Below are 19,983 nucleotides of genomic sequence, written 5' to 3'. Positions count from 1 at the left end.
GTGGGGGCAGTAGAGAGCAGTGGTAGGATTAGGAGTTCACTGGCCTCTAATCCCAGGGCCCCTGCTACTGACTGTAACAGCAAGTGCCAACAACCCAGATCCAATCGAAACCCAACTGTATTCTGAATTGAAAAGAGAAAGAAAGCGATCAATCCATGCAAATACAGGGGGCGTGGGAGTCGTGCTGAATTGACCAAAACCGCGGAGGTCAAGGTTGGTCGGCTACCTCGATAGCTGATGAATCGATCGACCACCGCGATTCAGTAGCGTCAGTGGAGGGAGTACGTGGGGGTTTGTCTGATTGATTGCTTCTGACGACCGCGAGATGCATGCATCTATCAGACCACCAACCGCAACCCATGCATGGCTCCATGGCCCATGCTTCTCCTCCTCCTCCTCCTCTTCTTTTGGCACCACCCTTGCCCTGTACGCTCCTCCTGCCAGTCGTTTCCTGGCTTCCTGCATGTGCAATCTTGCCTTGCCTCCTTCCGATCCAATGCATAACCTTTTCGTTAACCATTCAGATTAGCTTAACAGCAATGATGAATCACTGCACGGATCCAAAGAAAAAAGTGTCTGAAACCACTGCCAAGTTAATTGGCACGGTGTTGTTTTTTTCCTCCTTGAAAGATCGATGCATGCACCTTCCGTAGGTACGCCTCGGTGATCGCTGATCTACCAGGATTATCCAGGAGATATAAACACTGTTATCTTAATCCTAGATACTGCTACGGCTACGATCAAGCAACAAGTTGCTTAATTGCTGAGGCACCACGTGTGGTTCTGATTAGCTGCTTTTGGCGACTTTCCCGTGTCTGAATACTATACCGATGCTGCTGCTGTTGATGGCGCTCATGGGGCGCAGGCAGCAGCCAGGCGTCCTTAAAGAATTGTTGCAGTCTTGCAGAGTGGCATTAGGTGTCGTGCGGCTAATCTCGCGCATCATGACCCCTGTCACCTATGCATAAAAAAGGCCCGGATTAGGTGCTCTCTCATCAGGGGGGACACCAGCACATGATGCGCCTAGCATTATTTAACATGATCCTGGGAGATGTCTGTCACATTACTTCGTTTTGGGACACAAACATATATGCTCTTCTCATTAATTCCTATCTACATGTGCTTGGGTGTCCCATCTCTCACTCTCCCTCTCCCTCTCCGGAAAAAAAAATCTATGCTTTCAGGTGGCTCTGCAAGAGTTGTCATCAGAACAGTAAACAGCAAAAATAATGCAGTGTTCAATCTACTACAAAATTCAGATATCCATAGCTTGTGTTGTTACTAAAATTATGAGTACTTTTACATAACCTTCGAAATAAGGATAGGCGTGGGTCGGTTCACTCCGGATCGCCGATCCAATCCATGCAAACGATATTTTATTAGACTATGCTACTCATCATGATTTCAAACTTTATCAAATTGATGTGAAAAATGCATTCTTTAATGGCTCCCTATCCGAGTTGGTGTATGTTGAAGATCCTAAATTTCCCAACCATATGTACAAGCTCTCTTTGTGCGGTGCATCCGGAAACGTTTGTATCACCCATCCTTCGTGGATTCATAGTAAGTAACTCAATCCTCTTTTGTGGTTAATTGGGAGAGGTAAAGGGTTAGTGAGGACCCGGCTCTTTGTGAGCTGCTCAATGGAGACGTAGCTTCCTTAATGGAAGTGAACTTCGGTAAACAAATTTTTTGTCTCGTGTGCTTATTGAGTTCTTCATATTCTTATTGACCTAGGACTTGATTTATGCTGATCTACGTTCTAGTAAAGTTTTTCTCATAAAATTCACCTGCAGTTGTCTCTCTTCATCATTACCGAACTTTTTATTCAAATAGTTTCTGCAGATTCAAGTTAGTTTTTGAATTTTGTTCAGCTTTATTCCTGATATTAGAAGTTCCACCTATGTACCGGAAATTCTGACCTTGTCGGAAGTTCCAGCATAGTGTCAGAAGTTCCGACGTATCTACTACCGTTACGAAGTTTTTTTGAGCCTACTCACCTCTATAAGCATACCAAGATCCTTTCGAGAGCTACATGCATTCTTGTACTCTTCTCCCCATGAAACCACCACCACGTTCTTCCTCGCTCTTTCCCAAGTGATCATGCCTTGGAGGCTTTCGGCTGCCGGAGCCCACACATGTGGGTCCCGAAGATCCAGGACATAAGTTTACTACTAGCACCACTCACCACGGTGACATGTGGGCCCAGGATATATAATGCTGCGAGCCAATACTCGATCGGCACCATCACGTGCAACGTATGGTGATTTTGGTTTTCTTAATGCGAGTTTGTTTATCTGCTTTTTACCTTGACCGGTGAATGTCATGGTGGCCGGCCGGCAACGTCCTTGCTTTGTTGGATTGTTCGTAAAAGGATTTAGGGAATAAAAGGGAGATTAAAGGGGTGAAAAGGACCAGCACCCACTAAGTTTTCTTTATGCTATGTTAGTGATAAAAGTATCGGGTAGTGTTTTTGCTGACATGTGTGCTAACACAGCAAACACTGGTCAAAACCATTTCTTTACATTGTGAATTGGCTGTGTACTGCTTGCTTAATTAGCATTGTTAGATACTGTTTAATTGCAATACTTACCATGCAACAGCTAATCTTCAGAGAAACTGTGAGTCAGCTACTGTTTAATTGTAATAGTTACCATGCAACAGCTAATCTTCAGAGAAAATGTGAGCTAGCTACTAATCAATACTGTTACAACAGTGTACTAGCCTCTCCTGGACAGTGATGGTTGACCTTCCATTGTTTGCAGCATAAGATTAGTTTGAAACATTTCCTTATTTAAGGACCACACTATACCTCTTACAGTTATTTTAGTTCTTCACTAAACTTTATTTAGAATAAACCTGGAATGTTTCTACTTTCTACTTATTCTTAGATACATGAAAATAAAAGTACTGTCATATCATTCTTCATTTTTTACACCTATTTTGTTTTTCTTTATCGATCTTTCCTTTGATTGAGTTGATGATAGAGGCAAAGAGCACCACAAACCAATCCTTTTTCCCTCAGAGAACCACCACAAACAAACATTGACAGGAAAGGAAAATTGCAGCCAATAGAAGGCTGCCAAGTAGCAATAATTTATTCCCATAAAAAAATAAAGGACCCCCCTACCAACTTGAGGTCAGGGTGGCAATTGGGAAGCAGCTCCTCTGCAGTTATTGCAGAGACACTGTGTAGCTGACCAGTGGGTCCACCGGCCAACTGGCCCACTTGCCGGGGACACAGTCTCTCTGCAGTAACTGCAGAGGAGACTCATCCGGCAAGGCAATTGGCATATTTGTTCGACAGTCTTCTCCCATCAGCGGCGGCCAAGCAGAAGTGGCGAAGCCTGAAAGTGAGCTCTACGAAAGAGAGAGGGGCCAAACGAAGAAAAGCCAGGAGGGCTCCGACCGATATCTCCACCAGGAGTCCAGGACCTTGATTTTGTTCCCTCCTCCGCTCCTCATTGGGTCATTGGGTGCGGCGGCTGGTGCGAGAAAGGGTGAGTTTTTTGGGGTGGGGGGGATCTTTCGATAAATCATTCGATTTTCATTTCTTTGGTTTCTTGCATTCTCGAGCTTTCTTCTCTGTTCTTGGTTCGGTGGGGAATGGGATTCTGTAATATTCTCGTTTATTTCCCTTTTCGTTTCTAATTTTCTGCATTGAAATTTATTTGTTTCGTGTCCATTTCAGTTCTTGTTCTCAGCCAGGATCACAGTGCAACAGCGGGCATAAATGCTAATGTTTTTTTTTCTTTTGCAGTGCCAGGCAGAAGTTGCAATTTTTGGGGAGTTTGTTGAGGAGTCGCACACAGTTTGGTCAGGCGGAGGTTTCCTGGATTCGTCAAGAACGAGGCATCGCAATCTGAAGCCTTCTTCCGGTTCAATCTAGTTTCCCCTCGGATTCGGCCATGGAGCGGCAATCCAGCATCCGGCTGGGCGCGCTGGAGAAGCTCAAGAGCTTCCGGGGGATGGAGAAGCAGAAGAGCTTCCGGGGGATCATGTCCCTGGAGCGGCGGAGCAGGGACAGCCCGGGAAAGCGCGGCGACACGCCGCTCCACCTCGCGGCGAGGTCCGGGAGCGTGGCCCACGCGCAGAGGATCCTCGCCGAGCTCGACCCGGCGCTGGTAGCGGAGATGGCGGCCAAGCAGAACCAGGACGGCGAGACGCCGCTGTACGTCGCCGCCGAGAAGGGCCACGCCGAGGTGGTGCGGGAGATCCTCAAGGTCTCCGATGTGCAGACGGCCGGGATCAAGGCGAGCAACAGCTTCGATGCGTTCCACATCGCCGCGAAGCAAGGCCATCTTGGTAAACTGTTATCTGCCTTTCCTTGCCGTCAACGTAAAACAACACTCTCACAACCAGTTTTCTTAGCCATAGTAGTCAATATAAATGATGATTGGGTTTATGGAACGGAATTAAAAATTTGGGCAGATGGTGTTGCAGTTAGTTGAGACTGTACTGTTGACTGTTGACCTATTTATACCTGTAATTGTCTAGTGTCAGAGAAGTTGTGCTGATCTTGATGGACTCAGAAAAACACATGTGCTCAATTTAAGGTTGATGTATTCAACAATTTTTTCGACTATCTTTTTCATATGGCCGAGAGAAAACATCAATCCTTTCTCAATCTTTTCCTGAAACCATGGTCTGAAGAAATTTGTATTGTGAGTCTGATCTATGATAAGTTGCTAGTGTTCCTTTTGCGCATGGTGATGATGTGACTATGTGACTATTGGTTAGTTGATCTTATCCCACTTTGTTCTCTACCATAAAACACATGTTAATGGACAGTGAAATGCAGTGTTTCTGTCTTCTGAAGGAGATGTTGCAGGCTAATAATCTTCTCCCATCTTGGTTTTGCAGAAGTTCTGAAGGAGATGTTGCAGGCTTTTCCTGCTCTTGCCATGACAACAAATTCTGTAAATGCTACAGCTTTGGACACTGCTGCAATTCAGGGGCATGTTGATATAGTCAATCTTCTACTGGAAACGGATGCTAGCCTCGCCAGAATTGCGAGAAATAATGGGAAAACAGTTTTGCATTCAGCAGCAAGAATGGGCCATGTGGAAGTTGTAAGATCATTGTTGAATAAGGATCCCAGCATTGGTTTAAGGACTGACAAGAAGGGGCAAACGGCACTGCATATGGCCTCGAAAGGACAAAATGCTGAAATCGTGGTCGAGTTGCTGAAGCCTGATACTTCAGTTGTCCATATCGAAGACAAACAGGGGAACCGACCTTTGCATGTTGCTAGTCGGAAGGGGAATATCATTGTAGGTGATCACATATTGGATTGTTCTTTATCTATGTACCTTCTTACACTTAATGAATCTATTTTATTAGGATAGTTGTGAGCATAAAGCTCATCAATTTTTGGCTTTCTGAAATGTGGCTCATATATCACTGTACTTCTTTGCAGATAGTGCAAACTCTATTATCAGTTGAGGGGATCGATGTGAATGCAGTTAATAGATCTGGAGAGACTGCATTCGCCATTGCTGAGAAAATGAACAATGAAGAACTTGTTAACATCCTTAAGGAGGCTGGTGGCGTAACTGCAAAAGAGCCAGCGCATCCTCCGAATTCAGCAAAGCAACTTAAGCAAACAGTCAGTGATATCAGACATGATGTCCAGTCCCAGATCAAACAAACACGTCAGACCAAGATGCAAGTCCATAAGATCAAGAAGAGACTCGAAAAGCTCCATATTGGTGGTCTAAACAACGCCATCAACTCCAACACTGTTGTTGCAGTGCTTATCGCCACCGTAGCCTTTGCTGCCATATTCACCGTCCCTGGAAATTTTGTAGAGGATCTGAGCCAAGCGCCTCCCGAGATGTCCCTGGGACAAGCATATGTTGCTAGCAACCCGGCCTTCATAGTCTTCCTGGTCTTCGACGCCCTGGCTCTCTTCATCTCCCTTGCGGTCGTCGTCGTCCAGACCTCGCTGATCGTGGTGGAGCAGAAGGCCAAGAAGCGGATGGTCTTCGTGATGAACAAGCTGATGTGGCTGGCGTGCCTCTTCATCTCGGTGGCCTTCATTGCACTGACATACGTCGTGGTGGGGCGTGATGACTGGTGGCTGGCCTGGTGCACCATGGCAATTGGCACCGTGATCATGCTCACCACCCTTGGCTCCATGTGCTACTGCATCATCACCCACAGGTTGAACGAGAAGAACACGAGGAAGATCAGGAAGGCCTCCGCGAGCCAGTCCCGGGGCTCGTGGTCCCGGTCAGTTGATTCAGATGAAGAGATACTTAACAGCGAATACAAGACGAAGATGTACGCACTGTAGAATAACAGTTACATTATGATGGATTCTTTGTACATAAAGTGCTGGGATACTGAATAGCATTCACTGGGGTAGAACTGAAGATCAGGAAGATGCAGAGGCTGGAGCACGGTATCTGTGCTTAGCTGAATTTTCCTTGCTGCCAACACAAGGATATCACCTCTCAGCTCACTTGACTGTCTTGTATCCATTCCTGGGTGAAAGTCTGTTAAAGCTGTGTATCTCTTGTACCTGAAACAGTCCATGATGATGGCGATAACTTGATCAGAGTAGAATAAAAGAGTTCAGTACCAATGTGTAATGGTCATGCATTCTGATCTTGTGCAAGATGATGTCAGAAAGTGGTAGAACGGGGTGAATTCAGTAATTGGCTGACCTCGTCTGGGTAGGTTGTTTGCGGGGGCGGGGGCCTTGGAGTATGTGGTCTGTACATGACACAGGGTTTATGTGTTGACACCGTGAAAATGATCAGTGATCCATGATCGATCACATGAAAGTTTTCCAAGACTTGACTATGCGTCATGACTAACCTAGAAGATGGTCTTCTAATTTGCTGACCACAGGGATGAAATGTGTAGGCGCGAATTTGCTGCTGTTTGGTCAAATTTTATTTGGCAAAACGGAGGCTGATTTGGTGAACTTTGTCATGTGATTATTGAAGTGCCAACATCTACATGTTTCGTTCCTGAAAAATTACGCATAATTTATATGTGATCTTGAAGTTCTGAAGCTGCTATGGCGGTCCTGCAATCCTGTGTATAAGGTGATGCTGATCGTGCCTGAGATAAAAGCTGTTGCAGATAAAGAGATGAAGAGATTGATACAGAAAGTTCTCCGGACACAGCTATGGAGCAGTAGATAGAAATCTAGGAGACAGACTCTCGGACCATTTAACATTCTGTCATTCTGTATACCCTTGAAGCTGACGGTTTAACTTGTCTAGGCGGGATTGCTATGTCCTTTTGAAATACGCCGTACCATTGAGGGGAGTTGGCTTCAATCTCAAGGGAAAGGAACAGTGGTGGTGTGGCTGGAGCTGTCTTCAGCCTGATGTTGCAAACCCCAGCGTTCTTAACCTGGTAACAGAATGATGTAGATTTCGGTGGGGATTTGGAGAAATCGGGGCGCGGTCTCTCCAAGTACGCATTCGTCCCTTCCTTTGCCTCTTCAGTGGTGTAGAATCAGCGTGGCGATCCTGCTAAGCTCCTGCAACAACAGAAGCGTCATCAGTAATGCAAACATAAGTTTAACTCCAGCAATTACAATGAACAGATTTCATCACCCGAATGGCCATGCATGGGCTGTTCCTTAGGATCTGTCGGTACCATTTGACAGTGTCGCTCTACAGAAGCGTATACTTGTCAGTTCACCAGAAGGTTCAAAACAGTATTTTTTTTTTTGTGGCAACACGCCGGGGCTTGTTCGCTTCAGCTTATAAGCCGGCTGAAAAGCTGAAACGGCTGATTTGTTGTGAGAGGAAAATACTGTTTGTTGGCTGATAAGCCGGCTGAATAAGCTGAAGCGAACAGGCTGACGATCAAAACAGTGTGTTTCAGCAGTTAAAGATAGCCTTCACTCTTCAACACTCGCCGGCTCCACAGTGTGCACAAGTCCCATTTTGTCAGCTTCATCAGCTGCGTAGAACCGTGACATAAACCACATCTCACGGGATCCCAACCTTTGCATATAAGAGAAAAAATTGGAGCAAGAATAGCACGCTACTACTGGGTGTATGAATACGTTGATAACAAGAAAATGGAATGCCAATGTGCAAGTCAGCATGCTTGATGGGCGTTGTGTTATTCAGAATAAACTCTTCTGCGTATTATTGAAGGTGTTTTGTTTTTCGTTTCCATACAAATGTGTCTGGTTGGAGTAGTGAGATATTTTCCAGCATCTCACTTGATTATTGAAATGTGTCGTAGGACGGGGCTTAACCTTTTGCATCGGCTTCGTGGGCCTCTTGGGCCAAGTCCGACTGGCGTGGGGGCACAGGGTTGCGGGCCCTCAGAACGGGTCTCCTGTTTTCGCTCGTTCTTGGACAACTAGAAAATATACGAATTTTCTCGTGATTTATCATCCCCGTAAATATTGACCTAATCAACAACTTCAAATTGCATGAGTTTTTTAATAAAAACGTCCATATGGACACAATTATCAAGCTATCTACCTATCAACCTTATCTTTTTTTTCTTATATATTTGCCTCCTCCTTACTTTTGGCACCATAACAAACATGCCCATTTTCCATCAAAGCAACCATACATGCACATGACGATCACATCGCCATGTAATGTAACCCTTCTACTTATGTCGGGACCGTCAATCATGCAATGCAACTACCTGTGCGTTCCACCTAAAGTGGTAAACATTGACCCTCTCATTATGCCACTTGCCATCTTTACCCACTTCCTCGGCAGTTTTGCCTTTATAGTAGGAGAGAAAATCTTTTTCACTTTTATTTAAACCCTAAAATGGTGCTCACTTAGCTCATCTGCTTGCCGCCATCTAGGATTGAAATTGCTAGCAAGATGTCGACGGGGTGTTCATGATAACTTTTACATGTTTTTGTTGTGAAAGTAAAAACGGTGCTAGCAGTTACCAAAACCCTACCACACCACATGGACAGTGTGCAAGTCCAACTCTAATCCATGGTTAAGCTAAACCCAGGGTTAAAGAGCTGCCTTTTGGAAATTGGAAACCGCCCGTCCCGTCTCCTCTCCTCCTCTTCTTCCACCCCAGCCACGCCAGCGAGCAAATCAGACGAAACCCTCCTCGGCTTACCCCATCTCCGATCCCCCATGGCGCAAGACGAGACCCCGGATCCCTCCGCCTCCGCCTCCGCCTCCGCATCCGGCTCCTCCTCCGCCTCCGCCTCCGCCTCCGCTGCCGCCGCCGCCCCGGCCGCCCGCCTCAACGCCGCCGCGCCCGAGTTCACCCCCCGATCCGCCGCCCAGCACCACGGCAGCAACCCCCACCGCCGCGGGTCTCACCACCATCAGCCGCATCACCACCACCAGCACTACCAGCCGCGGCACCAGCACCACCACCAAGGCGAGGATGATGGGGTCGCCGCCGCGGCGGGGGAGGATAAGGAGGGGCCTGCGGGCGCGGGGCATCACCGGCTAAACGACGCCGATGCCCGCAAGGTCGTCAAACAGGTAGCTTTCTTTGCGCCGCGCTCGATTGCTTTGCTACCTGCTGTGCTACTGTATCTCCATGTTGATTGTGAGCGATGGCTGGTGCGAATCTGGAGTGTCGCTAGAACCTAGATCCCTGTGTTGGTGAGCTAATCCTAAGGTGTAAACCGATGCGTTTAGGTTTTGATTGCTTTTTGCTGCTTCATGTACTGGAAAATTTTGATTTTTGAGTTTCAGATGCATTCTCTACTTAGATGACTACAGGATGTGTCATCCCTGGCTTTTGATCTATAGCATCATGTTTGGTACCTAGGTTTCATATCATTTCTACTGTAGCATGACACACTATTCATTAGTGAGGAGTGATCTTTGGAGACAGAAAAGTGGAACATAATATGGCAAATTCTATTTTTAGAGTAACTCATGAAAATATTTTTCTTGGCTAATGCTACGTGGTTGTTGCTTCATGCAAATACATGGTATGGCGGGAAGGGAACAGGCTGCATTCGTGTTCGGGTGTGTTAGCGTTGAGTGTCAGTGGTGGAGGCAAGGCGGGAACTTAGAACAGTTATAAGCGTGCATGCCAATGCTTGATATACACGTGGGCAAGTTGGATTCATCCGTTGCTACTAGGGTATAGCAAATACGACAAATTACAGATATGTCGTCTTTCAGAAATTAATTTAGCTTGTAACTGGTGCACGCATGGTAGGTGGAAGCGTTAGTTCTCTGTTTTTCCATTTTAGGATAATGCTCCAGAAAATGGAAAGAAGTTAGAACATCATGATTTCGTTACTTTACTGCTTTGCATCTTTCTGAGGTGATAACAGAATGTTGGAGTTATAGATACGGGTAAAAAGAATCATAAACAAGAGAAAATAGCTTCGCTTATTTATTAGTTTCTTTAATTTTTCTTGATTTCCTTTTTATTTTTCTCGAATTACTGAAAAGAAGTCTTGGCTGTACTAACTTCACTTTTTAGGCTTTTATTACTTCCCTTTTAGTTGCTCATTCATTGGATGCTTGATTTCCACCTGTGTTGATATGTATCCCTTTGATTAAATGTATTTTACAATGTGGCAGGTGGAGTTCTACTTCAGTGATATCAATCTGGCCACAACTGAACATCTGATGAAGTTCATCACTAATGATCCAGATGGATTTGGTGAGTTCAACTGTGGAATTTCAAATAAGCTACTCAATCATTCTGTCTAGTGCGTACATTTTTGTTAGATGGTTTATTATCAAGACCATTTAAAATTTGATGCACTATGAAAGTAGTGTGTGCATGATAGTGCTAGAAAAAGAAGCTATTTTTGATGCTATGCTTCTGGTACATTTCCATCATCCCATCTTTGTTTTTTAAATGATTATTTTCATGTGTTACCGTAAGTCTGGGGAACTACCATTTGCCAATAATCATGTTGTGCTGAACTATCAACACATTTTTTATGTGGAGTTTTTTTTTCTATTTTCTTGCATTATTTGCCATTCACTATTGGTAGCTTTGCACCCTTCACAAAGTTTAAGATGTAGTGCTAGAGAAGTATCCAATGCGTTTTCTGCATTCTTTGTTCATCAAACAACACTTTAATTCTGCCATATCAGCAAGCAGTGGACATGAATTGCTCATCTTGCTATCTCAGTTTTGTTAGACTTGTATTTTCTGGTGAGTGGTGATACTGACAGTTCATTTTGTGTTTTGCAGTGCCAATATCTGTAGTTGCAAATTTTAGGAAAATTCGGGAGATAGTTTCTGACAGATCCTTGTTGGTTGCTGCATTACGCACATCATCAGAGCTGGTACGTCTTAATCTAATAGCGTGCTTATCACTCTTTTAATTCATGTTCTTGTCAAATACCAGCTCACTTTGTTCTGTACGATACCTTGTTTGAATATATTTTATGTATTTGCTTACTTAAGTAATGGAGTTTCATTAGTCAAACCTAGGATATGGCTGTCTCAAACTCTCATTGCAGGGGTAAAGCAGAAAGCAAATATCTTCATAAACTTATGTCATCCTATGGAAGGACTTTCTTGTCATGTTTTGGTCCTCCCCACATCTGGAATGGATGCTTCGATGTTTTAGCCTTCACTAAAATACCGATTTGTATCAATAATAGGTTGTTTCGGAGGATGGGAAAAAGGTTAAACGCTTAAGGCCCTTCAATACTGAAGAAGTTCAGGTTAGCATCAAATTAGTCTAATGAACTATTCACTAGGTATAGACTGCTGAAATTTGTCCCTTGTGCATCCAGTCACGCATCGTTGTTGCTGAAAATTTACCTGATCAAAAGTATCAGGCTCTTATGAAGATTTTCTCGGATGTTGGGAGGTATGCATGTCTGTTAGCACAAACAGTTGCCCAATGCAATACTGAAGTCACAAGTCATGATATCTACCTTGCAGTGTGAAATCTATACGTACCTGCTACCCACAGGATGGTGGTGCAGCTGCTGCTAGCAAAACATCAAGGATTGAGATGCTTTTTGCTAATAAGGTCTGTTCCATGGTTTATCTACCTTCTGTATGAATACTATTTTTTTTCAGTGAGCGTATAGCTTTGTGATACGAAACAATAAGTATACTGTTTTTACAATTTCGTTTTGCTGTTCTTGTAGCTGCATGCTTTTGTTGAGTATGGGGCTGTTGAAGATGCTGAAAAAGCGGTATGTCAGCTTGACCTTTCTATCCAGTTGTGTTTTCCCACCTTTGATTCACTAATAGAAGGAACACCCTGTATTATAGGTTGCATTCAGTGCTGAGGGAAAGTGGAGAGATGGTGGCATTAGAGTTCGCTCGCTGCTTGCTTGTCTGGTACTTTGAATCATACCACTGTGCTGTTTTTTTCACTGTCTGTTCTATGTTTTCTGCAAAGCTGGATGCAGTAGTGGGATGATAGTGAAGAAAACAATTATCTGCATTCTTTGTAGAAGCACGGGTTGGGTCAGGGAAGGAAGGGTGGAGATGAGTATGCTGTGGATGAAGACGGCCCTGACACAACTGGCCACCCACATGACTATGGGGCAGAGGATACTACCCAGATCTCTGAAGCACATCTTGATCATCAGGTACTACCGTGGCCCCCAGTTTCATGTTGCTATCACCAGCCCAAACTTCTTAATGATGGCTATTCTAACCACGAATTTCATAGGCTGAAGATGGCTCACATGACAAGGGTGGAATGAGGCAAGGGAGAGGGCGAGGCCGTGGAGGCAGAGGCCGCGGTCGTGGCCAGTACTATGGCCACAGCCGAGATGCCCACCATCCGATTGGCACTCCTCCATCGGATCACCCAGCTGTCCCAAAGCCGCCCCCAGGCCCCCGCATGCCGGATGGAACAAGAGGGTTTACCATGGGCCGAGGGAAGCCGCTCAACCCTTCCCCAGATGCTGCCCCAACCACAGATGCTGCCTAGTGGTTGAGTCCATGCCTGTGGCGGCCTGTTGCCGCCCTGCTCATCGTCAGTCATGCAAACAGATGACGGTGATCCTTTGCTCAGGTTCTAAAACCGATTGCCATGGCGTGTTGGTTCATTTTGATGTGACATCTAAAAGAGAGAAAAAAGGGATATGGCTGGTACTGTGGTACATGCGTGTATACTAACACCGGAAGTCTAAACATGTGTACTGTGATATGTAGTTCTTAAAGTAAAAAAAATCATACTTGACCAAAAAAAAGGGAGGTTAAAAAATTGCGCGTCTCTTCTGCCACATAAATCTTTGAAGCATGTTTTTTTTTAATACTCTTCTTTGAAGCATGTTTGATTCCGTACCATGTGCAAGCCACAGTTCTAGGAGCGATCTGGAATTGTTTGCCCGTAGCCAGCAACTTTTGGCATGAAAAATTGTGTGCGTACTGTAGCAACAACTGAAGGATTTGGCATTAGATTTATCTAATTTTGTTTTTGCAAAGTTGGCAATACAAGGGCGCCATATGAATTTCAGATTCCGGAAATGGCTGTAGAAGTATATGCTCCCTTCGTCGCCTGGCTTCGAAGCTCATATCAGACCCATGCTCTCCCATCAGTTCTTCCCGTGCCCTTCATCAGTGATGCCCTCCCCGCACGGCCACCGTTGCCGGTGGCGAGCTCGCCGCCGCTCCCAGCCACACTCTTCCCTCTCGGCGGCAGCGCATCCCGCCTGTCCTGTAACTGCAGCTCCGTCATGCCTCTTATCGCCGGCGGCGGATACGACTGCCTCCTCGCCTTGCCGTTCTCCTTCTTGACATCTGCACCGGACCCAGGATCTTTGCTCCGAGCATTCTCCGCCGATGGAGTTCGGCGCCGGAATATCGACCGGGTTGTTGTGATCAGATTCTTCGGAGCCTTGAAAGGGGTTTCTTGGTCTGTCACTCCCTTGGTTGCGCTTGTGCCACCGGTTTGGGTTGCATAGCACCTCTCCGAGTGTTTCTTCGGCGCGCCACTGGTTCGGGTACCTGCTGGAACAGCTGCAGCAGCGGCCTTCTGATGTCCATTCACTGGAACCTTGTGGTCTGATCTCTGGCCTGCGGTGTGAGGTTGCTTCTTCTCTTTGGAGATGGCTGGAGCGCCTTTGATGAAGGTTTTTCTCGACGAAGAGTTGGATGTGGGTGATGCTGGTCGTGCCGATGCTTTAGTTGCCTCAGGCTTGGCTAAGAGCTGTCATACAAAAAGAGATCAAGAGAAAGATATTCAGCAGATTGCTACAGAAATTCTTCTGACACTGTTTTGGAAATGAGTAGTAAATAGATATCTGGGAGTATTAGCATTCAGTGTACCCTTGGAGCTGATGGTTTAACTTGACGAGTAGGGATTGGTACCCTTTGGAACACCATTTGGGAGGAGTTGGCTTCAATCTCAAGGGAAGGAAACAGTGGTGCAGCTGGAGGTGTCATCAACCTGACAATAAACTGTTCCTTTTAGAAGCAATTCCATCCTATATGCAAGAATACGGTTGAGGGTACAGACACGAGTTTAATCCTATCGTACCAGTCATAGTCATGCTTCTCGTCCACTGGTATGAGGAAGTCTCTCTTTCCTGGGGGAACTTTGCAGCCATGGCCACCTAGCACAACAGTAGGTATGCAAACACCAGAGTGAGTGAATCCACTTTCGAGGAAACAATTGCACAAGATTTGCACCGGTAATGGATGTGTTCATGAAAATTCCTGATAACATGACCATGAAAAAGGATTGACACAACCAAACAGCTCACCTTGGATAGCTTCAAACTCGACCGAATACATTGGTTCCAAGAGGTTCACATCCTTATCCTTCTCACGCTTGTACAGCTCCCTGAAGAAAACGATGCTCTCATCTCTGTCTTTTTGAACTGCAGATGGAACCTTAGCCTTGCCAATTCCTGCAATTCTCCTCACGCGGTTCATCTTGAAGAAACAGGCGCACCTTTGCTTCAACAAATTGAGAGGATCAGGGGTTTGGAGACTGTGACAAAGGTTACATGAATACTACCCAAAAGATTCCAAATTTGCCGGCAATTCCAAGGCTTGCTGGAATTAACTGCAGACAGGTTACAGAAATATAGTTGATTACTGGTGAACGCACGGATGGATCAATGCAACCAAATGGAAAATGATTGACTGATTCAATGGTTTAGTAAGCATAGTGTTGCTTTCTCCTTGTCCTCTAATGGAACAATGCCTTTTGTTTTCATCTAGGTCCTTTTTCTTTTTCCTAACATGCATGTTACTTTTTTAAAAGCAAAATTATAAAAATTCTAATGCAATTAGGAGTTGATAGATGCACACAGAAACTTGTGGATAAAATCATACTCACAATGCAGCATCAGATGTTTTGAAGGCCGGGAAGGGAGGATCTCTTTGCAAACAGTTTGGTGGATCATTCTTCTGTCACATTCTATTATATACAGAGAGTTAAAGACAAACTACCAATAGCCCTCTTGTGAACTCTCTTACGAAATGTCATATTGTTATTACCTTCCAAAGAGACCCTGTGGTATTCTTCAAGAATTCAGTTCCAGAACATCTTGTGGCCTGCTCCAACACAACAGATACTATAAAATCTCAGAGTTCTGGACATCATTTGCAAACAACAAATAGATCGTCCGAGACCCAACCTCCGGTGGATGCTCTCTTTCTTGGGCGTATTTTCAGACACGGCTCTTGTTCTCGACACGAGATGATCTAACTGCATGATCGCAACATGATTCTAGTCCCCTCATCAAGATATGCACACAGGCCGGCATGCCACCACTCAGCAGTGCGTTCCATTCGACACGTCGAGCGGAATTTGAGGTATCACGATGTTCCGTGCTTTCTTCATCCCAGTTGCACTAATCTCTTGAGAGGATTTTCCTTTTAGTCTTAACTTACTTCTTCCTTGTGACGTATTGTCATGTGCTCGATCATCCTGCACTGCTGCACAAAGGGCAAGCAAACAATTAGTTCCAGTATTCATCCACGAAGCGCACTTGCACATTTCTGATGAACAGCACAGTTGGGTCAAAGCATTAGGTGTTGGACTAGATGTTCACCTGTGCATTTCGCGTGCCTTGATCAGCGAGACAAGAAGAGGCTTCCGTGGCACAGAATGGAACAGGCTTCTAATTTTTTGTATTGTCCTTTGCCGAGAAACGATAATGCTTATGCAGCACAAAACCAGCGAGGAGACACGGATTGGTTAATGTGGAGCACCGCGTCCAGTGATCAGTCCAAACCCAACTCAACTCCAAGTGTAGTCAATCCGATGACATACTGACAGTACAAAAGAATGGCGTCAATATGCATTCAGGTAGACACAAATTTAAGTTGCAACGCATGCATACATGTGAAGAGTCAAAAGGTAAACAATGATGTGAGCTAGATCAATAGCAGAATTAGTTGACGGGAGAGGCGAAGCACCAGCATACATACCTCAGTTGCCTTGAGAACCACCACCGCAGGAGGGAAGGAACCACTTTCGTGGCTGTGCGGGTGCTTCAATGACTTTATCGGGAATAGAAGCGATCAAGTCAAAGTACTCCCCACCTTCTCTGCAACGCCTCTGCAGGTCAGGGCAGCCACCTATTTGTAGGTATTTGAGGGCAGGGAGCCGGTGCAGGAGACCCTGCGGAAATTTCTCTATCCCTGGACAACCATCAATAACCAACTCCTCAAGGGAAGTGAGACCATCCATCCCATCTGGCAACGCTTTCAGTGCATTGCAACTCCACACAGAGAGTCTCCTCAGCTTGGTCAGATCTCCGAGGTTTGAAGGCAGCGCCACCAAACTTCTGTTGTTGTCAATCCAGATTTCCTCGAGGGATGCGGGAAACTTGGGGAGCAGAGGAAGGATTCCGTCAAGTTTGGAGCAACGACTAATGTGCAGAGCTCCAAGCCCAAGTTGCAATTTGGATTTATTAAATATCGTTATGAAGGCGTCGTCACCCTCAAGTGTCAAATATCGTAGTGTGTCCAAAGGTCTTTGACTCTGGCTTTCCTCGCCGTCTGGAGGCATCATCACGTCTACCAGCAAAAATGATATTCTTAAGTGGATAAGAGATGGCAAAGAGCCCAAAGGCATCGAAATAAGAGCTCCTGTAGAATTATTCCCTTCGCGGCCAGATAGATTGAGATATGTGAGAACCGGTAACCTTGGGAGACTTGCAAGCTTATCACAATTCTTAATAACTAGTTTTTCAAGCCGGGGAAACGTCACCGAGCTAAGAATCTCTCCAGCACTATTTTCTGCCCATCTGTCCAACTCAGGCAAAGCAATTAATTCCATCCTCTTTAGCTTGGGGAATATTTGCAGAGAGGTATTGTCTGCTTCAGCTTCCACGTCGATGTTCTTACACAACGTGGTCAAGCTATCCATGTGCCGTAAACACAAATGCTCAAGAGAGGATGACAACCATACTATTGGCAGGTCCTTACATCCTCGGCATTCCATCATAATGAGTTCTCTCAAGCACCGGAACATTTGAGGGTTTCTCATCCATTCTGAGATTGTGTGGCCACCATAACTACGCACCTCCAAAATTTTTAGCTTATCATGAGGTACAAGAGATTCCAATACTTGTTCATGATTAGTGGCCTCACCAATTGTAGACTCATCATATTCATCACGAAAATGATCCCAACACAACAACAGTTCATTTAGATTATATTTCGCATGGAGATTGGCCTTCGACCCACACTTTACTTCCCGCAAATTATACAGTTCCAACCTGTTGCCAATATGTCGTAGGTCTTCGAGCTCCTCGATTCCACATCCATCTTTTGTGCCCACAACAAATGTTGTTAGTGTGCGAAGGTTGTGTAGTACACTAAGTTTTGGGGGCATTCGTTCCAAGCTACGACACCCGAAGAGACAAATATGGCAGAGCTTCCTCATAGTTCTCATACCCTCAGGTAAATATTGTAGTCGGGAGCAGCCATTAAGCCTCAAAGACAGTAAATTATACAACATACAGATTGAGTTTGGCAAGCTGACAATCATCGAGCCAGAGAGATCAAGATACCGTAAATGTGTTGTGCGTGTGAGCTCCATATGGACGATTGAAGTATCTCTGCAACGAATACTCAATGCTCTTGATGACATCAGTTTTGACTTCACCATATCCTTGGACAGATCCTTGTACAATGATGGTGGTATCAACAAAGTGCGAAGATACATAGTGCCTCCGTGTAACTGGCTGATTTTATTCAATTGATCATGTCTCGAAATATGCAAGTGACGGATGTCATTTACAGGCAGGTTTTGCTGAATTAACTCTTTCGCATTTGCACATTCATGTGCAACATCTTTTGCAAGGTCATGCATCAAGTCGTGCATTTTACATCCATTTATCTCATGTTTTGAGTCATGTATAAAATTAGAATAGGGCACCCTCACTAATATCACATGTTGGAAAAAGGACCTCCAAGCCAACTCGTTGAAGACATATTCCCCTTTTTGTGTCAAGTCCATCGTCCCCTCTTCGTGAACATAACCGTTTGCCATCCATAGTTGAATCAACATGTCCTTCTCCATCTCATAGTCCTTGGGGAAAAGTGAACAGAAGGCAAAGCATTGCTTCATCTCAGGGGACAAGTGCTTGTAGCTCAGTTTTAGTATGGGCAGTACCTCATCTTTACCTCTATTGGTATCACTAATATTGCAATCTGCAATGGCCTTCCATTCCTCGATTTGTTGTTTTGAACTCATCAATCCACCCATTGTCTTCAGTGCAAGAGGCAGTCCCTTGCACTTCTTGCTGATACATCTGCCAATTTTGACAAACTCTGCTTGCTCTTGCACTCCTTTACTAAATGCTTTCTTTGAGAACAATTCCCATGAATCATCTTCGCTCAAACACACTAATTCATGAGGTGGAAGGGTGCCCATTATTGACGCCACTTGTCGGCTTCTACTTGTAACAACTATCTTGCTTCCTGATCCACCAATTGAAGAACAAAGTAGCGGCCTCAAGTCATCCTCCCACTTGTTTTGGTCTTCGTTCCACACATCGTCGAGAATGAGTAGGAACCTTTTGCGGCCAATAGCTTCCTGCAGTTTTCCTCGCAGCAGCTCGATCGTGTCAGGCAGATCACATGTGCTATTTGTAGCCAACTCAATTACAGATCTAACAAGAGGAATAGCTTCAAAATTTTCTGACACGCAGTGCCACATCCTCAATTCAAAGTGCTTCTGAATTTTGTCGTTGTTGTACACCATCTTGGCTAGCGTGGTCTTGCCCACACCCCCCATTCCAAGGATGGGTAGCACTTGTACATCCTGCCGATCTTGCTGGTCCAGCAACAGTTTCACCACCCCATCTTTGTCATCTTCTCTGCCAAATATCTCTCTGGATTCATCCAGTGCTGAGTGCGTCTGCCGAGGAAGAGCTTGCAGCGGCGCCTCCGCAAGCGCCACCAGGCCAAACTTTGTCATCTCGGTCACGAGCTCGTCAATCTTTTCGAGCACGTTCTTCAGATCTCTGCTCGCTTTATGACGGAATACAAGACGATTCTTTGAGGTGAAGTTGCTCAGTACCTTGCTTGCCATGGACTGGCCGCTCAGGGCCTCACGGCGCAGCGCCTCGTACTGGAAGTCGTCGAGGACGTCGTCGGCCTGGTATGCGGCGGCCTTGAGCTCCTTCATCCACGTCCGGACGGCGTGGTTGGTCTCGCTCTTCGCCTCGGCGTCGGCCAGCAAGGACTGCACGTACAGCAGGTGGCGCTCGAGCTTGAGGCGGTCCTTGTCGACGCCCCACATGCGAGTGATGCTCTGCACGAGAGCGTCAGCCGCCTTGCCGACGACGCCGCGCACCACGGGGAGCAGCAGCGACTCTGCCATGTTTCCTTGCTCAACCACAGGGAGATCTGATTAGGAGATCTGATTAGGAGATCTGAGAAGAGGCAACAGGCGATGGAAAGAAGGAAGAGACTTGTTGGTAGGTGTAATAATGTCAACGATCAATCCAAGCTGGCCCAGACCATCAACAGCCACGCATGTGACGGGTAAAGTTGACTGACTTGCATCATTGGCCTCTCAGTGCGGTCTCAGAGTAGCACACATGCCACAGTTCTTTCTTTTGTCTACAATTTCAAAACTGCCACTACAAA

At 45.6% G+C, this 19,983-nt stretch overlaps 3 protein-coding genes across 11 annotated transcripts; 2 read left to right on the top strand and 1 right to left on the bottom strand.

Moving 5' to 3' along the window:
* The first annotated feature begins 3,298 nt into the window (after positions 1–3,298).
* LOC101768595 (ankyrin repeat-containing protein At5g02620) lies at positions 3,299–6,802 on the top strand. Its single transcript, XM_004974041.3, has 4 exons — positions 3,299–3,500; positions 3,761–4,305; positions 4,864–5,273; positions 5,420–6,802. Exons 2-4 carry the CDS (start codon positions 3,909–3,911, stop codon positions 6,296–6,298), a joined length of 1,686 nt encoding a protein of 561 aa, XP_004974098.1. The 5' UTR covers positions 3,299–3,500; positions 3,761–3,908; the 3' UTR covers positions 6,299–6,802.
* A 2,194-nt stretch (positions 6,803–8,996) lies between these two features.
* Positions 8,997–13,129, top strand: LOC101768999 (la-related protein 6B). Its single transcript, XM_004974042.2, has 10 exons — positions 8,997–9,455; positions 10,518–10,599; positions 11,143–11,237; positions 11,559–11,621; positions 11,694–11,770; positions 11,845–11,935; positions 12,057–12,104; positions 12,184–12,252; positions 12,369–12,506; positions 12,590–13,129. Exons 1-10 carry the CDS (start codon positions 9,096–9,098, stop codon positions 12,851–12,853), a joined length of 1,287 nt encoding a protein of 428 aa, XP_004974099.1. The 5' UTR covers positions 8,997–9,095; the 3' UTR covers positions 12,854–13,129.
* A 167-nt stretch (positions 13,130–13,296) lies between these two features.
* Positions 13,297–19,983, bottom strand: LOC101769400 (translation initiation factor IF-2). 9 transcript variants are annotated; one of them, XR_002678215.1, is made up of 9 exons: positions 16,309–19,983; positions 15,930–16,149; positions 15,513–15,813; positions 15,373–15,429; positions 15,208–15,292; positions 14,631–14,821; positions 14,405–14,480; positions 14,194–14,314; positions 13,297–14,074 (listed from the first exon to the last, which is right to left on the bottom strand). XR_002678215.1 is itself a non-coding variant. In XM_022827658.1 (8 exons), exons 4-8 carry the CDS (start codon positions 15,276–15,278, stop codon positions 13,442–13,444), a joined length of 1,092 nt encoding a protein of 363 aa, XP_022683393.1. In that variant the 5' UTR covers positions 15,279–15,292; positions 15,373–15,429; positions 15,513–15,813; positions 15,930–16,148; the 3' UTR covers positions 13,297–13,441. The 9 variants fall into 9 exon arrangements, 3 of the variants coding, with proteins under 3 accessions (XP_022683393.1, XP_004974102.1, XP_004974101.1); XR_002678212.1 differs by having other exon boundaries at positions 14,631–14,935; positions 15,212–15,292; XR_002678214.1 differs by having other exon boundaries at positions 14,631–14,826; positions 15,212–15,292.

The sequence above is a fragment of the Setaria italica genome, chromosome VI, assembly GCF_000263155.2.
Source record: "Setaria italica strain Yugu1 chromosome VI, Setaria_italica_v2.0, whole genome shotgun sequence".
Classification (NCBI taxonomy): domain Eukaryota; kingdom Viridiplantae; phylum Streptophyta; class Magnoliopsida; order Poales; family Poaceae; genus Setaria; species Setaria italica.
This window is presented reverse-complemented; position numbering and strand designations above follow the sequence as displayed.

Bases quoted from the DNA above. Each gene is read 5' to 3' on its own strand.
- LOC101768595 (XM_004974041.3), top strand. From the start codon at position 3,909: ATGGAGCGGCAATCCAGCATCCGGCTGGGCGCGCTGGAGAAGCTCAAG. The intron at 4,306-4,863 runs GTAAACTGTTAT...TTGGTTTTGCAG, and splicing joins CGCGAAGCAAGGCCATCTTG to AAGTTCTGAAGGAGATGTTG. The intron at 5,274-5,419 runs GTAGGTGATCAC...ACTTCTTTGCAG, and splicing joins GTCGGAAGGGGAATATCATT to ATAGTGCAAACTCTATTATC.
- LOC101768999 (XM_004974042.2), top strand. From the start codon at position 9,096: ATGGCGCAAGACGAGACCCCGGATCCCTCCGCCTCCGCCTCCGCCTCC. The intron at 9,456-10,517 runs GTAGCTTTCTTT...ACAATGTGGCAG, and splicing joins CCCGCAAGGTCGTCAAACAG to GTGGAGTTCTACTTCAGTGA. The intron at 10,600-11,142 runs GTGAGTTCAACT...TGTGTTTTGCAG, and splicing joins TAATGATCCAGATGGATTTG to TGCCAATATCTGTAGTTGCA.
- LOC101769400 (XM_022827658.1), bottom strand. From the start codon at position 15,278: ATGATCCACCAAACTGTTTGCAAAGAGATCCTCCCTTCCCGGCCTTCA. The intron at 14,481-14,630 runs GTGAGCTGTTTG...CTGTTGTGCTAG, and splicing joins CGAGTTTGAAGCTATCCAAG to GTGGCCATGGCTGCAAAGTT. The intron at 14,075-14,193 runs GTACACTGAATG...TTTGTATGACAG, and splicing joins TTAAACCATCAGCTCCAAGG to CTCTTAGCCAAGCCTGAGGC.